Consider the following 20,089-nt stretch of genomic DNA (forward strand, 5'->3'; position numbering starts at 1 on the left):
TATGTCTGAGTGATGTCATGATAAGATAAGGGACTTTTAAAATGTCAATTCAAAAAAAATGTGATGGTCTCATCATGACTTGATTTCCTAAGGCGCCACAACAAAATATTGTTTGGCTGAGCAAACTGCATTGATGGACCGTGCTTGAGCTAGACCGATGAATTATTTGTCTCGCCTCACCTAGCATAGCGCGGTGTTTACCATAACCATTACTACGGTACCAGAATAAACATAGCTGTGTATGGAGGCAAAATAGACATTTAGTCATTTTCATATAGTTTACAAAAACTAACCCATGGGAAGCTGTGTCAATGTTTTTAAATTCCAGAATATGTTTCGAATACTGGGTCATTTTAAAAAATGAACTTTTTTATTACATGAAAATTTACTTAAAATCATGATTTTCTTTAATATGCGAACAATTTTTTAAAATCATGAACATTTTATGATTTCCCGAATGTTTTTTGAATTCAATAACTGTTTATGACTTCTCAATATATCTTTTAATAAACTCGCAACTTTTTGAAATTTGGTTCTTTTGAATACATGCTTACATGCTTTGAAGATTTTTTTAAAATACATTTTAACATTTTCCAAATAGATGGTGAACATTTGTTTTGACTACGCGAACATTTTTTATTGTATAAACTTTCTTTTAAATGGCACGGACATTTTTTGAAATGCATGAATGTCTTTAAATTTTATTTTTTTAGTGACACTGTTTTTATAGATGCACGAAAATTATTTGGCATTGTATGAACATTTTTTGAAACGTGTGAAACATTTTTTGAAACGTGTGAAACATTTTTTAAATGTCATGAACAGTTTTTTACTGCTATATAATGTTTTTAGTAGTTGTGCGAGCATTTTCTTACACTGCATGAAAAAATGGACGTGTGATAAACACTTTTTAGAAAAAAGTAAGTGACATAATGTATGAAATATATATATATATATTAAGAATATTTCAATATATAAATAAATAAGAATAAAATGAACAAAACAAACTAACGAACATACATCAGCAAAAGCGCGCTACTGAGCTGGTCCACTAGCCTATCGCTCCCATGCTCCATTTTTTCAAAAATGAAATATAAATGTTCCAAACAATTCTGAAAATATTTGTGGATATTGAAAATACATGAGTGTACAATCCCTAAATATTTCAAATCAAAATTTGAAACATACATGAAGAAACAAAAAAGACTAGTCCTGATGTAAATAGTGGCGTTTTCACTTTTGTCTTTTTGTGACACTATTCATACTGGATTTGTCTTTTTTGTTTCTAAATGTATATTTCAAATTTTGATTTTAATTTTTTAGGGATTGTACAATTTGTTTCGGAATATTTCGAAATTTTTAAATTTGCATTTTGATAAATTGGAGCATGGGAGCACCTGATATTCTCCCCGATTTCATGGTACCGGGAGCAGCAAATAAGCTGGGCACCGCAGAAACCCTCTGAATTTCCCATTGTTTCTCCAGCGGATAAAGAGGAACATCCAGAGAACGTCCGTTTGGCCCGTTGGAACTGCCTCGAGGTGCCCGCAGTGGAACCACAAACACCAACAGTCTTCACACTGAACTTTCTCAGTTACGTCCATCATATGTAGCACACACTGACATGCGCGGTATTAAAAATACCAGCACAGCTATACAAATGAGAGCTTTTTTTGACATCAAAATGCTCTTTATTGCAAGGTGATCACCATATCTTCTTTTACAAGAGTATCAATAATCTCTACTGGTGGATCTTCCATCCACCACACACACACCTTACAAACGAGAGCTGATATGATATGTTTTGCGCCGCATGGTTGCGGAGTGCAGAGGCTCGAATAATTGGCAATTTTGTTTTAGGCAAGTGCAAACATTCATCCATTTGTATTGCTGGCCAGACACGACTGAAGACTTCACAAGGAACACGAGACAGCGCAAAAGGAACAAGATCGAACGAATAACTTAACGGGCAACTCAACCAGGCTATTTACATCTCTCAATCCTCTCGCTCCTACGTTATTTTGTACAGTTGGTATAAATTATGCTTCATCTCCATTCTCCTTCGCACCAGCATCTTCTTGTGTTATGTACAGCAGCACTGCTCTTGTACTTCTTCCAAGCCAAAAAACATGCAAGGCCAGCCCTGGAAAGATTTCAGCTGCAACCGTTTCTGCTTTCAAGAGCCGAGGCCGCGGTCTCGACGGTCCCGAGCAGGCACGAGTAGGCCTTCTGCTTCAGCCGCTCGATGGTTTCGACCAAACCGTCGTCAGGTTTCGCCCCCTCGCTCTGCAGCTGCTGGTCAAGCCAGTTGCTGGTCTCCTTGAGCTGCGACAGCCGGACCGCGATCTGCCCGTCGCCACCCTTGGACTGCCCTCGCACCCGTTCTCTGGTGCTGTTCTTAACTCGGCCCTCAAATTTGAATCCGGACACAAGCGCGTCTTCCAGGAAGTTCAGAAACCATGACTGTGATTCCCTTTTCAGATCGATCCATGACCTGCGTATCTCCTTGAAACCATCTTCTCTGGCCCATTCGAGCTTACCACTCGTATAGGCATCGTCGGGGTTCTTCGCTGCACCACTTCCAGCAGCTTTGTTCTGAGATGCAGAAACTTTCCTTGATGGCTTCTCCTTCTCTGGTCTGGATTCCTTGCCAGAATCTGGCGAGTTATCTTTCCAGAAAATGTTTTGCTGAATGATAAGCCGGTTTAGCTGAAAAAACTTGTTGACTGCGCCATGCGGATCCTCCTCGGCGGATTTCAGTATCTCGGTAAAAATTCTGGAGAAGAGGACATGGAAGTTAGTTTCATTCAACACATGCAGTAGCAGACAATTCATATCAAAACTACAATGCTAAAATGGAAACAGAGGTGTACTACTTACCCAAGGCCTTTCACAAGAGATGCAGCAGCAGTAGCCTCCCTTTGTGCCTCTGCTGCTACTATAAGAGCAATAGTCTTCCTCCTGACAACGGCCTATTCACCACAAAGAAATGAATGTACAGCATGTTCAGAATGATTTCGCGAAGCTTTTTTTGCACATAAAAGAATGGTTTGCAGTTCATAAATGCCCAAGTACTACATCACGACACTTGTTCAACTAATAGAAGACCTGAAATTCAGTCCTTTGTTGCAATTTAGGGATGATAAAATATACCTTTCCAGATTTGATCAAGCATGTTGGAAGGGTATCCCAGGACACGGTTTCTGTGACTCTTCTTTTAATATTAGGCACAGAAGAAACTGGACTGGAGGTAGCATTTGCCTTTGCTGGCACATTGATTCTCGGTGGTGAAGTTCTTGCTGGCGTTGGTGGTGAACTCCTGAGCTTTGGTGGTGAAGTTCTTGCTGGCGTTGATGGTGAACTCCTATAAAGCTTTGGCGGTGAGCTTCCTTCAGTTGCTGATTCCCTTTTTATGTCTCTTGGCATTTGCTTCTTCACTACAGCAGAACCGTTCTGACTGAGTGGCCTGCCACTATTCTTGCGTATTTCCTTATTAACTTCTTGTCTCGTAGAAGCTAACTTGGCATTATTAGGAGAGGTAATATTTGGCCTTTCCTGCAATAACAGCAGCAAATGTAATCACCAACCATCCTAGATGCAATTTTATGTCATATATTTGTCTGCTTAGAAGCTATTGGGCTCATATATTATCTGATCTCATATAATTACCATTAGCATATCACATTCTCAGAGCCACAATATAGCTAAGTTTAGTGTTCCGTTGTTGATCATATTTCAATTAAACCTATGATCATGCGCATACCTGAGGTTTTGACTCTTGTTTCACTTTCGTAGCACTAGAGACCAGCTTTTGGTTTGCATCGCAAACACTACTTCCTCCATTACTACTTTTGTCACTATCCATGCTAGAGTTTAGATTGGTAATTTTACCATTGTTGCTTGATATCCCAAGCATGTAACGGGAAGCAACACCGGCCTTCTGCTCTTTGATGACTACCTTCCTCTGAGAGTTTTCCTTTTCACTCTCAGACAATTCAGTTGGCTTGGTAGTTTTCTGTTGTTGATCCAATGCTTCCAAAACCCCAGAGGGAGTTGACATTTGCATCAAATCCTTCGGGTTTCCAATGAAAGGGTTCCTTCCTGGGACTGCTCTGACCCCAACAAGAACTGGAACAGGAACACTGGACTGAACCTTTTCAACATATATGAACTGTCCAAGTTGTAGTTTGTTTGATAAGATGAGTTCATTATCCTCCTTTGATAAAGACACATATGTTGAGTGCGATGAATCTGAAACTTTTATGAAGAAACCATGGTCTGGCCAAAGTTCTGAACCAGTAATTGCAGGAACGATGCTAATAACTTGGAGAAGAATTGACCGGTGTTCTCCACATACTTTCACATCAGAGTTTATATGTTTGAGAACCTTTAACAGTATCCCTGGAGTAAGAGATGCCATATTCTTCTTGAAGCCAGCTTAGCTCTCTTTTCTCTGGGGAAAATAAGATGGAAATTAAGTGTGGTATAATTAGATAATAAAATCCATACACCAACTTAAAAACTACAAGCTTGTAATACAAAATATCAAACAGTTTTTTTACAGTATCAGATAAATCACTTTGTTGTATAAAGTCCAATGGAAAATGTACAAAATAATGTGCTGTTCAAGGTACCGAAGATTCCCCCCCACCCCCCCAGAGGAATGGTTCCAACTTGAATGCTGGCTCATAGTTTGCGATACAAGGGGTGGTCGCTAAGTAAAGAAAAAGTGAGCTGTGGATTGTGTAGTGAAATTATGATGGTCCATTGAAGTTGGTAGCTCAACAGAAACATAGAATTAGTTCATACAACATATACATAAGCTCCAGCAAAGTTACCTGACTTAGCTCCTACCAAACAACCAAGTTTGACATTTCAAGTGAAAACAAAAAAATACGGCACTGGAAAAATATTCAAAAGCATGATTTTGGTCTGGAGGAATTCTAACGCACAAAAATAAATCATATGGGCATACAATTATTGTGAAATTTTGGAGCCCCAAGGTCCAACAGTTTGCAGCCTAAATTTGGCCAACTGTCTGAAGATGAATGCAACATGCCAAAAGAAAATGAAAAACCCTCAAGGTACCAAAGACTTTTCCCAGAAGGCTGATTCTAAGTTCTAATTGGGCAATGTTGGCTTGATCATGATTTGCAATACAGGGGGTGCTAGCTGAGTACAGCAAAAGTGGGCTGTGGATCAGCAATGAAGCAGTTGGTAGCTCCCTAGAAACAATAAATTAGTACAGTCAGAACATATATGTAAGAGCTTACCTCCTACTCCCTCCGTCCGGAAATACTTGTCATCAAAATGAATAAAAGGGGATGTATCTAGATGTATATTAGTTCTAGATACATCCTTTTTTATCCATTTTGTCGGACGGAGGGAGTACCTAACAGCACAGATTTGGCAACTTTAAAGAAAAGAAACAAAAACTGCATTGGACAAAGCTTAAAAACAACAAAAACGAACCATGTGGAACTACAACTAATGATTGGTATGAAATTATGGAGCCCCAAGCCCCAATTGTTTGCAATCTAAATGTATGAAGATGAATGCACCCGGACCAAAGAAGAACAAAGGACTGAAACAGAGCCCTGACAGCAACGGAGCCTGAGAACCAAAATCATTAAAGAAAATCCCTACCACACCACCAAACAATGTCCTTTCACAGGGCAGCCATCAAGAGTACCTACTACGTACAGCAACATATCCAACTAGAAACGTCTAATCCCAAAACTTTCCAATTTGCAGGGAGGTGGTGAGGACTTTGCTGAAGGTAAAGGTATTAGCAAAAGAGAAAAGAAGTACCGATGTTTCTTAGCTTTACAGCAAAGATTAGTAGATCACTAGACCCCATCAACTAGAATAGAACTAATGATTCTTGCAAAGCCTATATAGCTTCATCGCAAGTAACATGGGCACCCAAAAGCCACCAAACTTGCCAATTCCCATGTCTTGGCCCCCTAACAAGATTTTAAGGACTGAAATCCTGCGTGATTATCGGAGTAAGCCAACCTATATCTGTTTCTTGACTTGAAGCCAGCAAAAGTGAGACCTAACAAGCCAAGAAATAGCAGGTCCTGGGAGGAATGAGCGTTAGGCCAGGAATACAGCGAGACCAAAAACAGGAATAAAAAAACTTGTCGGCTGACTCTGAAGACACAGAAAAATGAGATTGATGTCTCAAGACTAGCCTAATTTCCAGGAGAGCAATTTCTTTCTGAAGCAAAAGTACATAACGATCGTGCAGACACATCCCCGAATAAATACCCAGAATTGAAGTCGAGGGGGTTGCTTCACGGCATGCCCTTGGTGTTACCAAGACGATAAGCTATCCTTCCTTCCCCGGAAATCACGAAACTAAAATCTCAGGTTCCTTAACGAGCAACCTCTTAACCCGCCAAAGGATTATCCATTCGTCCAAGGGGGAAGAACAAATTCTGCAAGCAAACCGCGAGAGAATTTGAAAAGGCGCAATATCTTGAGCAAACAAAACATACCAAAACCACAGAAATTCTTGGCCCCTTGTCCCGTGCAGGAGCAAGAACCAGGGCACCTGCGGAACCAGCAAGAAAGAAACAGCTCGAGTCGTGGAGCAACAACAGAGGAGGCACATACCAATTCGAACTCTTGGTCAGCTCTAGGCGACGCACGGCGACAGACGAGCGTCGCGAGGGCGGCAGGATATGAAAAGCAAGGAGCGGCTAATTCTGCGGCTGCGCCATTTCATCGAACGGGTGGTGGGAGAGGAAAGGGAAGGGAGGGGAACAGAGAGAGGAGCAGTACCTTTCGGCCTTCGGTAGTGCGCGGGGCGGAGCCGGAGCCGGAGCCGTGGAGGTGGAAAGTCGGGGGGGAGCCGAGCCAGCCCAAGGCGAAGAAGAGACGGTTGGACCCTCTCCAGGGCGGAATAAAAAGGGAGAGGCAGACGAGGTAGGCGACGAGGCTCCCAACCGCCCGCAACTGTCGTTCGAGCCCCTGGCCTGACACACACGCCGTCGGCCGGGGCCCGGGGGCTCGTCAAGCATCCTCTTTGCTGCTGCCGCAGGCCGGTGGCGTCCTCGCTGACACGTGGGGCCGGCAAAGCTCGTAACATGCACCGCTCCGGTGTACTGTACTAGTAGTATTACTACGTGTGCGCACAAACCTTGATCATGAGTGGTACCGCGACGTGTCACGTCGCGTGACGTCACCGGCGGCAGACACGCCTTCTTCCTCTGAATTGCGTCAGGATCTCCTCGTTCTCCTATGAATGCTCCGCTGCACGGACGGACGGGCGCATGGTGGAGCAGCCAGAAGAGTGCGTACAACGGGGAGGGGAGGGGTGGGAGGGAGGTCCCGATCGGGCGTCGGGCGCGGACGCGATGGCCGGGCCGACCGGTGCCCGGTCGGCGTCGCGCGCAGCCCGACCGACGACGGGCAATCGGCCATCGGCCATGGCTCGCGCGCGCAGCAGCAGGCCAACACACAGCGTCAACGTCGCGGCACAGCGCGCGCACGGAGTTCGTCCCCGGCACGTTGGCAACGTGGCGAGCCATACGAGCGTGCGTGTGCATATCGGCTTTGCATGCCCACCGGTCCGGTCCTCCTTTTTGTTCGTGTCTTGGTCTTTGCCTGCGCACGGGGATGAGGGGATTGCCGAAAGGGGAAGAGAACGATTCCTCTACTCCTCTCCCTCGCTGGCTCTGCCCCAGCTAGCTTTTTGGGGGGGTTTGTTTAGTGGACGCCACGCATGTTTCTGTTTCTGTGGTAGACCTCCACTGATGATACGGATTTGTGGTTCCGTGCAATCTGTTCCAAACCCCGCGGCTGAGCAGCGGCGCTCTGTTCAGCCATTCGTCGCGATATGCTCCGATTAAAAGGGATTACGCTGATTATCCGAGAAGGGCCATGCGAGCAAGTTTGCCATCGCGTTGGGTTGGAGTGCAGGCAAGCATGATAGGGCTTGGATTAGTCCTGCTCTTGCACCGTGTTTTGGTAACTGACGGTAGGGGCATCTCTAACGGTAACTCGTAAATTTTCTCATGCATCCATCCGCAGATAGGGGAACCTTCTACGGACACGGATACGGGAGGACGTCATCCAACGCTAGCCGCATACATTTTAAACTCTTTTTCAATAAATCGGATGAAATTCATGCAAACACGACCGGATTTCATACAAACACGGCGGATTTTCATTACATTTCAAACATCTAAAACCAAAAAAATACCCGACCCTAAATCTATTCTACAGCGGTGGCGCCCGACGTCCACAAGCCCATGTCGTCCTCCATCCACCGTCTTCCTGAGCACCGGCAATAAGACCGATGAAGTGAAGGTGCGTCTCCGGTGAGGAACATGTAGAACATGGGAGACACACCAGCCCACATGGGATGCCAGGCCTGCCGCCTCCCGTGGCCTACTCATCCTTGAAGAAGTCTGCGACCTGTCCGTCGCCGATGGACGTGAGGTCCACGATGGAAATGGTGGCGCCAGCGCCGTCGTCATTCCACCGGGCCGCCTGATGGTTCGGCGGCGGCGCGTAGGAGGCGCAGCTCGCGTTGTTCTCCTCCACGGTCGCCTGCAACTGCGCCTCCGCGTCGGCCGCTTCCTAGCGAGCGCCGGCTTGAGCACGGACGACATCGTAGATGACATGCTGCTTCGCGACGAAGTTGGGGTTCGTCGCAGCCATGACCTCCACGGCCTCCGCGCCCGCTGTCGGGGTTATGATCCTGACAATGAGTACTAGAGGTATGAATAAGGGACAGAGACTAGCTACGGCGTAGGTGTGACACTTGGTGTTTAACGAGTTCAGGCCCCTCACTCGGTGGAGGTAAAAGCCCTACGTCTCGTGCCCTGAGACTTGCTTTGATTTGATGGACATTGTTACAAGGGTTGAACATGTCCGGCTATGGAGAGGGGAGCGGCTTATATAGAGTGTGTTGCAGCCCCATGTCTCCCACGCCGTTGGGGCAATTAATGCCATTGAATGAGACAGTTACCAATGTAACGAGCCTCTACCACAGCAGTTACAGGTAACGGTAGCTATAACTCTATTTAGTGGATGACTTAGGATTCTTTGACCATTGCAGCTCCCATGACGCCTCCATGTCTGGTACGTCCGAGTGGTAGTTCGTCCGCCGAGTGACGTGTGGTTGCTCGAGTGTTGCAGAGCTGTCCTAGTGATCCTCCCGATGTCAGCATTCAGATGACACATCGGGCTTGCCATCAGAGGGGTGTCAAGCTCGTCACATAACGATCTTGAAGAGGACTTCAGTCGGGTGTTTAACGTGGCCGAGTGCATGGGTCCCCATGGAGGATGGTCAGTCGAACTGACGCGCGTCCTTTAGGAAAGGAATCGTTGGTAATCAATCAGATTGACTTGTCCCGGAAATCTCGGAATTTGAATTCGCGTGTTCGCACGCTGAAGCAGTAATGTCGTGCATTAGTGGGAAAGTGGGGAGCGTGGCTCCTCGATTTGTGTTCACGATCTCCGCCATGTGTTGCGCCTGCCCTATGCAAAGCCCTTTCGCGCGGGCCGTCGATCAGGGGATTCATGGTGAGAGATTCGGCCAGAGAATTTGTCCTGTGATATAAAAGGCTTGGGGACAAAGGTTCGGCCCTTAGATCCCATTCCCCTTGCTCCGACTCCTCCGCCTCCTTCCTCCTCTCGAGTGCGTGGCAATGGCGAGGGATTCCATGGCCAAGGCGGAGAAAGCAAAGAAGGCGGGGAAGGCTTCCTCCTCTGGCTCTGGTGCAGCAGTCGGCGACGTGGCGGGGGACTGGATCCTGTCGCGCTCTCAGCCCGGCGACTGGAGGAGGGGCTGATTCCCCTTGAAGGATGGCGTCGCATGGACCTCATGGGTCCCAGCTGTCAGCCTCTCCACGTACAGTCCTCTTCCGATGGATGTCGTTCGTTGATCGCGTTGACGACGCCGTACCGAGAGTACCAAGACGATGGACGACGGCGAGATCTAGGAAGGGAATGACCCGGAGCCAGGGAAGACGTGATAGTGGTTACCCACGCGGAGGGGAGTACGAGGGTTTACTGGTTCGGCTGTGGTGTGAGGCTGCCGTCGCCGGAGAATAACAGGAGGTGTGGGTGAGCAGAGGGATGCATGGCCTAGTCAGCGGTGGGAGTAGGATGGGATGGTGAGGCCTGCGCGGCAGCATAGCCGGCCACGGGAGGCAGGAGCAGACGGTCCCGACTGTGCTGGTTTGAGCGGCTGGAGCAAGAAGATCAAAGATTGACAAAGCAGAACAGTCTTTGGATTAACATCCAACGGTCACTGCTGCTAGAATCGTTTGTTGACTAAGTTGAAGAAGCCCTGCATACGCATCAACTAAATAGGCCCACATGTCAGCTTGCAAATCTGGTGGGTCCTAGCTAGCAGGGGGAGAAATCATTTTTCTTGTGCATAATGAGGCTGATGCATGCCACGGTCATCCCCAAGGACGCTACACCAACTCCCCAAGTACCAAGTGGACCCATGACAAGAGCTCGTGCACGTGCTATTCAAACCGAGGTGACATCTCTCCTACTCGATCTCCCCTTACATTTGAATGAGACATGCTCGCTACCTCAAGCAGAGATACTTTATGTGATTAGGTACAGCGATCGTCCTGTGGAACCAAGGGTTGAAGGAGGAGGGACAACCATCGTCAAGAGGAGTATGAACTCTTTATCCAGCCCGGACCCTGTGCAAAACCTCTGGCCTCCCTGGAACTTCTGGCCCTTGACGCCCAAGACAACCCCTGACACGCAAACTCTCTGGTAACCCCGGAATCAGCCTGGACCTTTGTCCGGAACATCCCGAGCCCGGAACTTTAGGTCGTGCCTGGAACTTCCGGTTCAGTTGTGTGGACAACTTCCGAAACAAATTCCGGTTCATTAGTCCAGCTTATTTTTGTCGGAGATTCAACAATCTCGTCAAGCTCTACTATCCTCCCACGTCTTTAGCGAGAAACTCATTCTCGAGAAAGTGTCCAGTTTCCACAACAAACACTTTGTCGTCGGACTTTTGATATAAGGAATACCCAATTGTTGCTCTGGGATAACCTACAAAGTAACATTTGTCTACTTTGGGATCGAGTTTATTCGGTTGTAAATGTTTTACATAAGTTTCACAACCTCAAATTTTGATATGCGATAAATTGGGTTTCTCGCTAAAGAAGTAAGGGACATCATATGGTGTCGACTCAATAGACTCTCAAAGATGCTTAGTTTAGTGTATATATTGATGTCTCAAGTGTGTATCCCCAAAATTATAAAGGCAGATCAGTAAGGGACATCATTGACCTCACCATGTCAAGGTTCGGTTATGCCTCCAGATATTCCATCCCTCTGTGGAGTTTCGGGAGGAATAAGTTGTGAAACAATTACATGATCACTTAGACGTTTGCTAAACTCATAACTTAGACATTCTCCACCACAATCTAATCACAGAAATTTTATTTTTTTTGCCACAATGATTCTCAACTTCGTTCTGAAATTTTTTGAACTTTTCAAATGTTTCAAGCTTATGTTTCATCAAGTAAATATAACCATATCACTCAAATCATCAGTGAAGGTTACGCAGTATAAGTATCCACCGCATGTCGGTGTGCTCATCGGACCGCATATATCAGTATGTATTATTTTCAACAATTCACGCGCCCGTTCAGGATGACCTATGAACGGCATTTTAGCCATTTTACCCATTAGACAAGCTTCACATGTGTTAAATGACTCAAATCAAAAGATGTTAATACTCCATCTTTTTGAAGCTTTTGCATACGTTTCTTTCCAATGTGACCAAGATGGCAGTGGCACATATAAGTGGTATTATCAGTCTTCTTAAGACGTTTAGCTCGGCTATGTTCCTCTTCATTCCAGTCCACCAAAATCTTCCCTTTAAATCCATATACATTTTGGTGTTACCGGGATGTATAGAATAGGAAGAGTCATGTGGTTCCTACATGATCAACTTCCTCAACCTCGATCATTGGGCACACAGACTCGGTTCTCAAATCACATAACTCGTTGATCGTCCTCATGGAAACCTTCCGCCTTTTCCTTCAGGTTCATCTTCTTCTTAATCTCAGGATCCTCCTTTTGAACTTCCCTGATCCTTCCTGATTCCATATTGCCCAGAGAAAGACACAAACTCCCCACGGATTTGGAACTTCAACTCATGATGAATCACCCAACTAGTTTCTAAACAAATTTAGAATATTCGTTGGTGGTGCTAAATTGTAGGTAACATGAATCATGGGCCAGAGCAAGGTAGTAAACGGACATGACAAAATAAATGATGAATTGTCTCCTCTTGGTCACAAAAACAGTACTCCCTCCATTCCCTTATACAAGGCCACTATGAAAATTACATTTTGCATCTATACAAGGCCACTAACAGTAATCGAGGCAAAAATTAATGATACCACGGCAAACGTTCTTGAACCCGTAGAGGTGTCTCGGTCATGTCTACATAGTTCTTGAACCCGTAGGGTCCGCACGCTTAACGTTCGATGACGATTTAGTATTATATGAATTATGTGATTTGCTGACCGAATGTTGTTCGTAGTCCCGGATGAGATCACAGAAATGAAGGGGAGTCTCGAAATGGTCGAGAGGTAAAGATTGATATATAGGACGATAGTATTCGGACACCGGAAGTGTTCCGGAGAGTATCGAGTACATATCGGGTCACCGGAAGGGGTTTCGGGCACCCCCGGCAAAGATATGGGCCAAGAGGGGAAACGCAGCAGCCATCATGGGCTGCTGCGCCCCCCATATAGGCCGAACTAGAAGGGTAAGGAAAGAGGAGAAGAGAGAAGGAAGGGGAGGGATTCGACCTCCCCCTTCCTTCCCTCCTCCCTCCTTCTTCCTTCCTCCTCCGGAAATTATGGTAAGGGGGGGCGAATTGGACAAGGCCCCCAAGTAGGATTCCTCCTAATTGGGGCGCCCCCTTGGCTGCTCCCTCTCTCTCCCACCTATATATATGAGGGGGGAGGCGCCTATAACACACATCAACTTCTGTTAGCCGTGTGCGGCGCCTCCCTCCACAGATTACACCCTCAGTCATATTCTCATAGTGCTTAGGCGGAGCCCTGTGCGGATCACATCACCATCGCCGTCACCACGCCATCGTGCTGACGGAACTCATCTACTTCCTCGACACTTTGTTGGATCAAGAGTTCGAGGGACGTCATCGAGATGAACGTGTGCAGAACTCGGAGGTGTTGGGGAACGTAGTAATTCAAAAAAATTCCTACGATCACGCAAGATCTATCTAGGAGATGCATAGCAATGAGAGGGGAAGAGTGTGTCCACGTACTCTCGTAGACCGAAAGCAGAAGCATTTAGTAACGCGGTTGATGTACTCGAACATCTTCACGATCCAACTGATCCAAGTACCGAACGTACGGTACCTCCGTGTTCAGCACACGTTCAACACGATGACGTCCCTCGAGCTGTTGATCCAGTTGAGGATGAGGGAGAGTTCCGTCGGCACGACGGCGTGACGGCAGTGATGATGAAGTCACCGGCGCAGGGCTTCGCCTAAGCACTACGACGATATGACCTAGGTATTGAACTGTGGAGGGGGCACCGCACACGGCTAAGAGATTGTCTGTTGTGTCTTTGGGGTGCCCCCTGCCCACGTATATAAAGGAGGGGGGAGAGAGGCCGGCGGCCAGGAGGGGCGCGCCATGGGGGGAGTCCTACTTGGACTCCTAGTCTAAGTTGGATTCGCCCCCCTTTCCTTTCTTCCACCGGAGGGAAATAGGAAGGAGGGGGAGAGGGAAAGGGAAGGGGGGCGCCGCCCCCTCCTCCTTGTCCTATTCCGACTCCCAAGGAGGGGGGCGCGTGGCCACCCCCCACGGGCTTCCCTCTCTCTCCCTTAGGCCCATGTTGGCCCAATACTTCCCCGGGGTGTTCCGGTAACCCCTCCGTACTCCGAAAAAATACCTGAATCACTCGGAACCATTCCGATGTCCGGATATAACCTTCCAATATATGAATCTTTACCTCTCGACCATTTCGAGACTCCTTGTCACGTCCGTGATCTCATCCGGGACTCCGAACAAACCTCGGTCATCAAATCACATAACTCATAATACAAACCGTCATTGAACGTTAAGCGTGCGGACCCTACGGGTTCGAGAACTATGTAGACATGACCGAGACACGCTTAATGTTCAATGACGGTTTGTATTATGAGGAGGAACAAAATAAACGGGCAGCCAAATGAAGGTGCGTGAGATATACAACATACGGTTCACTCGGATGAATTGTTTGTGATTAGGCAACACAAAAGAAACGGGCAGCCAGATGAAGGTGTGTGCGATATACGGCATGCGGTTCACTCGGATGAACTGTTTGCATTGAGGCAAGAGAACAAAAATGGTTCAATATAACAAGATGTTTGTGATACGCCGCAAACAGGTCTGTAATCAGAAATGTGTGCGAATACCGATAATAACAGAAACTGTTCCCTAATGTGGTTCGTGTTCATCTGATCATCATCTCCTTCTTGTGCTAGCTCGATGTTCCTTCTATGCTAATAAGTTTCCATTAATTGATGGCGTTTTATGAACACGCCACCGTTTCCCACCATTTCCTCACCTGTTTCCCACCACCCAGCGATATTGCGCATAGGCGGCACACGACGCACGGAGGCGACAAGCGCAGCCTGTAGCACATCCACAATTTCCAAGCATGCCAACCCACCAAAGCACCGCCTCTGCCATCAACCTCGTCGACGAGGAAAACGAGCAGGCGCCACGGCCCATCGAGGCCGAGGCGCTCCCTAGCAGCGCGATGGATGATGTCGTGATGCGCGTCATCGCTAGGGTTGAGCGGACCTTTGGCGCATGGCGCTTGAGTGCCGCGGATCAAAATAGGCATGTGATACATCTCCAACGTATCTATAATTTTTGATTGTTCCATGTTATTATATTATCTGTTTTGGATGTTTAATGGGCTATAATATGCACTTTTATATTATTTTTGGGACTAACCTATTAACCGGAGGCCCAGTGCCAGTTTCTGTTCTTTTGCCTATTTCAGTGTTTCGCAGAAAAGGAATATCAAGCGGAATCCAAACGGAACAAAACCTTCATGAGGATCTTTCTTGGAACAAACGCAATCCATGAGACATGGAGTGGAAGTCAAAGACGCAACGAGGCGGCCATGAGGCAAGAGGGCGCGCCCCCACCCTCGTGGGCCCCTCATAGCTCCACCGACGCACTTCTTTTGCCTATATATATATACTCTTATACCCTAAAACATCCAGGAGAGCCACGAAACCACTTTTCCACCGCCACAACCTTCTTTACTCATGAGATCCCATCTGGGGCCTTTTCCGGCGATCTGCCGAAGGGGGAATCGATCACAGAGGGCTTCTACATCAACACCATAGTCTCTCCGATTATGTGTGAGTAGTTTACCACAGACCTTCGGGTCCATAGTTATTAGCTAGATGGCTTCGTCTCTCTCTTTGGTTCTCAATACAAAGTTCTCCTTGATGTTCTTGGAGATCTATTCGATGTAATATTCTTTTGCGGTGTGTTTGCCGAGATCCGATGAATTGTGGATTTATGATCAAGTTTATCTATGAACAATATTTGGTTCTTCTCCGAATTCTTATATGCATGATTTGATATCTTTGCAAGTCTCTTCGAATTATCGGTTTAGTTTGGCCTACTAGATTGATCTTTCTTGCAATGGGAAAAGTGCTTAGCTTTGGGTTCAATCTTGCGATGTCCTTTCCCAGTGACAGTAGGGGCATGATATGTCTCCAACGTATCTATAATTTTTGGTTGTTCCATGCTATTATATTATCAACCTTGGATGTTTTATATGCATTTATATGCTATTTTATATGATTTTCGGGACTAACCTATTAACCGAGATCCCAGTGCCAGTTTCTGTTTTTTTCCTTGTTTTTGAGTTTCGCAGAAAAGGAAAACCAAACGGAGTCCAATTGACCTGAAACTTCACGGAACTTATTTTTGGACCAGAAGAAGGACATGGAGTAAAAGAGTTGGGCCAGAAGAGTCCCGGGCTGCCCAGGAGGGTGGGGGGCGCGCCCACCCCCTGGGCGCGCCTCCCTACCTCGTGGACAGCCCGGAGACCCCCCTAACTTGTTCTCGACGTCAAAACCTCTTATATATACTGAAACCTCCAGAACATAACCTAGATCGGGAGTTCCGCCGCCGCAAGCCTCTATAGCCATCGAAAACCAATCTAGACCCGTTCCGGCACCCTGCCGGAGGGGGGAATCCCTCTCCGATGGCCATCTTCATCATCCCGGTGCTCTCCATGACGAGGAGGGAGTATTTCACCCTCGGGGCTGAGGGTATGTATCAGTAGCTATGTGTTTGATCTCTCTCTCTCTCTCGTGTTCTTGACTCAGCACGATCTTGATGTATCGCGAGCTTTGCTATTATAGTTGGATCTTATGATGTTTCTCCCCCTCTATCTCCTTGTGATGAATTGAGTTTTCCCTTTGAAGTTATCTTATCGGATTGAGTCTTTAAGGATTTGAGAACACTTGATGTATGTCTTGCATGCGCTTATCTGTGGTGACAATGGGATATCACGTGATCCACTTGATGTATGTTTTGGTGATCAACTTGCGAGTTCCGTGACCTCGTGAACTTATGCATAGGGATTGGCACACGTTTTCATCTTGACTCTCCGATAGAAACTTTGGAGCTCTCTTTGAAGTTCTTTGTGTTGGTTGAATAGATGAATCTGAGATTGTGTGATGCATATCGTATAATCATAGCCACTGATACTTGAGGTGACATTGGAGTATCTAGGTGACATTAGGGTTTTGGTTGATTTGTGTCTTAAGGTGTTATTCTAGTACGAACCCTAGGATAGATCGAATGGAAAGAATAGCTTCATGTTATTTTACTACAGACTCTTGAATAGATCGATCAGAAAGAATAACTTTGAGGTGGCTTCGTACCCTACAATAATCTCTTCGTTTGTTCTCCGCTATTAGTGACTTTGGAGTAACTCTTTGTTGCATGTTGAGGGATAGTTATATGATCCAATTATTTATTATTGTTGAGATAACTTGCACTAGTGAAAGTATGAACCCTAGGCCTTGTTTCCTAGCATTGCAATACCGTTTGTGCTCACTTTTACCACTTGCTACCTTGCTGTTTTTATATTTTCAGATTACAAGAACTTTTATCTACCATCTTTATTGCACTTGTATCACCATCTCTTCGCCGAACTAGTGCACCTATACAATTTACCATTGTATTGGGTATGTTGGGGACACAAGACACTCTTTGTTATTTGGTTGCAAGGTTGTTTGAGAGAGACCATCTTCATCCTATGCCTCCCATGGATTGATAAACCTTAGGTCATCCACTTGAGGGAAATTTGCTACTGTCCTACAAACCTCTGCACTTGGAGGCCCAACAACGTCTACAAGAAGAAGGTTGTGTACTAGACATCAAGCTCTTTTCTGGCGCCGTTGCCGGGGAGGTTAGCGCTTGAAGGTATATCTTTAGATCTTGCAATCGAATCTTTTAGTTTCTTGTTTTATCACTAGTTTAGTCTATAAAAGAAAATTGCAAAAAAATTGGAATTGAGGGTACCTCATATGCTTCATCTTTTTAATATCTTTCATGAAAATAAGGATTTCGATAATTGTGCCAAAATGCTAGAAGAAGAATGCATTAAAATGTTTGGCACTAAATCTTTGAATGATAAGCATGATTGCAATGTTGTTCGTACAAACTCCTTGAATATCCATAGTACTAATGATGATTGCACCAGTCATGATGAAAATATCTCATATAAGCATGTCAATTTTTGTGGATTGCATAGAGTTTGCAAGAACACACCAAATAGGGAAGATAGATTTTGCAAGAGGCATAAGTATTTAGAAACTAAATGGTTGCAAGAGAGGCTAGATGCTTGTGCTGAAGATTTAAAATTTCTTTGTCATCCTTGTGAACTTTCCAATGAACGTGATCATTTAAATACCCAATGCAGATTGTTTCATGATCGAATCGTGTCCAAAAATTGTGATGACTTGATTTCCCTTGCGCATCATAATGAACTTAGTTTTCTTCTGGGTTATGAAGAAATGAAATGTATAATTAAGGATATTCCAGAATTTGCCCTCGATAATGTTCTTGATTTTGATCTAGAGGAAATTTATATGTATTGTGCGGTGAATTGTATTGAAAGTCCTTATATTGCCAATTACATAAAGACAAAAAAACAAATAGAAGATGAAGAGAATACTAATGAAAGGGAAGAGACTTCCCAATATCCTCCTATTATTTCTTATGATGAATCGGGTAACGAGGAAGAGCTTTCTATCCAACCAATCTCATTAATAAGGAGCTCCAAAAAGAGGGTTAAACTCACACATGATGCGAAGAAGCAAAAGAAAAGACGTAGAAGCAAAGGTAAAAAGGTATCCCTCTCAAATGATGTTGCTCCTATTACTCATTGCGATGATGATAATTGATATACTATTGGTGCTATCCATACTATTAATGATGAGATTGATTATGCTTATGATATGAAAAGGCCCAAGCTTGGGGATGCCATGTTTCATGATCATGATATATTTAACCTCCCAAGTTTTGATATGCAAATTTATTATGATGATAACATGCCTCCTATTTATGATGATTATATTGATGAAAGTGGGTTTGGAAGAGTGTCAACTTTAGGAAGTGATGATCCCACCATTTTGGAGGATGTTGAATCATATTGTGATGATTGTTAAAGTAGATTTGGAGAGGTAATGACTTTATTTAGTAATGATTCCACTATCTTGGAAGAGGTTTCAATTGATTATGATGAGAATAAAGTTGCTACTTATGATGATTATTGTGATGACACTTATGCTATAAAAATTAGTGATGATTATATTTATAAAACTTGTCATGATTATGATTAGCCTCTTTCTGAACATTACTCTTTTAATGTGGAAACGATTTATAGTATTCGAGTTTCTTATGATACTCCCACTATTCCGAATGAGAAGAATTTTGCTTATGACGAGAATAGTAAATTTTTTATGCTTGTAGATCATGAAAAGAATGCTTTATGTGATGGTTATATTGTTGAATTCATTCATGATGCTACTGAAAATTATTATGAGGGAGGAATATATGCTTGTAGGGATTGCAATAATATCAAGTTTCCTATCTATGTGCATAAAGTTTTAAAGTTATGCTTGTCTTGCCTTCTATGCTAGTTGATTATTGTTCCCATAAGTTGTTTGTTCACAAAATCCCTATGCATAGGAAGTGGGTTAGACTTAAATGTTCTAGTAATATTCTTCATGATTCTCTCTTTATGTTTCAATTCTTATCTTTTATGTGAGCATTATTGAAATCATCATGCCTAGCTAGGGGCGTTAAACGATAGCGCTTGTTGGGAGGCAACCCAACTTCTTTTTTGTTCTTTGATTTTTGTTCATGTTTAGTATTAAATAATTCATCTAGCCTCTGCTTAGATGTGGTTTTATGTTTTAATTAGTGTTTGTGCCAAGTAGAGCCTTTGGGAAGACTTGGGTGAAGTCTTCGCGGTCTTCCTGTTAAAAAACATAAACTTTAGCGCTCACGAATTTTGCTGCCATTTTTACTGGAGAGTGCGATTAGGTTGATTATTTTTGCAGATGATTAATAGACAAATTCCTCAGGTCCACCAATTTATTTCAGAATTTTTGGGGTTACAGAAGTATACGTTTGATACAGATTACTACAGAATGTTCTGTTTTTGACAGATTCTGTTTTCATTGTGTTGTTTGCTTATTTTGATGAATCTATGAGTAGTATCGGAGGGTATGAACCATAGAGAAGTTGGAATACAGTAGATATTACACCAATATGAATTTAGAATGAGTTCACAACAGTACCTAAGTGGTGATTTATTTTCTTATACTAACGGAGCTTACAAGTTTTCTGTTAAGTTTTCTGTTGTGAAGTTTTCAAGTTTTGGGTAAAGATTCGATGGACTATGGAATAAGGAGTGGCAAGAGCCTAAGCTTGGGGATGCCCAAGGAACCCCAAGGTAATATTCAAGGACAACCAAGAGCCTAAGCTTGGTGATGCCTCGGATGGCATCCCCTCTTTCATCT

At 44.7% G+C, this 20,089-nt stretch overlaps 1 protein-coding gene across 5 annotated transcripts; it reads right to left on the reverse strand.

Annotated features, from left to right (window-relative positions):
* Positions 1-1,839: 1,839 nt before the first annotated feature.
* On the reverse strand, positions 1,840-6,956 carry LOC125552836. Of its 5 annotated transcripts, none has more exons than XM_048716526.1 (6): positions 6,790-6,956; positions 6,274-6,443; positions 3,764-4,453; positions 3,154-3,555; positions 2,881-2,972; positions 1,840-2,776 (listed from the first exon to the last, which is right to left on the reverse strand). In XM_048716526.1, exons 3-6 carry the CDS (start codon positions 4,418-4,420, stop codon positions 2,155-2,157), a joined length of 1,773 nt encoding a protein of 590 aa, XP_048572483.1. In that variant the 5' UTR covers positions 4,421-4,453; positions 6,274-6,443; positions 6,790-6,956; the 3' UTR covers positions 1,840-2,154. The 5 variants fall into 5 exon arrangements, with proteins under 5 accessions (XP_048572483.1, XP_048572482.1, XP_048572480.1 ...); XM_048716525.1 differs by lacking the exon at positions 6,790-6,956 and adding an exon at positions 6,622-6,766; XM_048716523.1 differs by lacking the exon at positions 6,274-6,443 and having other exon boundaries at positions 6,790-6,951.
* Between the last annotated feature and the right edge of the window lie 13,133 nt (positions 6,957-20,089).

The sequence above is a fragment of the Triticum urartu genome, chromosome 4, assembly GCF_003073215.2.
Source record: "Triticum urartu cultivar G1812 chromosome 4, Tu2.1, whole genome shotgun sequence".
NCBI lineage: Eukaryota > Viridiplantae > Streptophyta > Magnoliopsida > Poales > Poaceae > Triticum > Triticum urartu.

Coding starts and splice junctions, on each gene's coding strand:
- LOC125552836 (XM_048716526.1), bottom strand. CDS start 4,420: ATGGCATCTCTTACTCCAGGGATACTGTTAAAGGTTCTCAAACATATA. Junction 2,973..3,153: donor GCTTGATCAAATCTGGAAAG/GTATATTTTATC, acceptor TGTGGTGAATAG/GCCGTTGTCAGGAGGAAGAC. Junction 2,777..2,880: donor TCTCTTGTGAAAGGCCTTGG/GTAAGTAGTACA, acceptor CCTCTTCTCCAG/AATTTTTACCGAGATACTGA.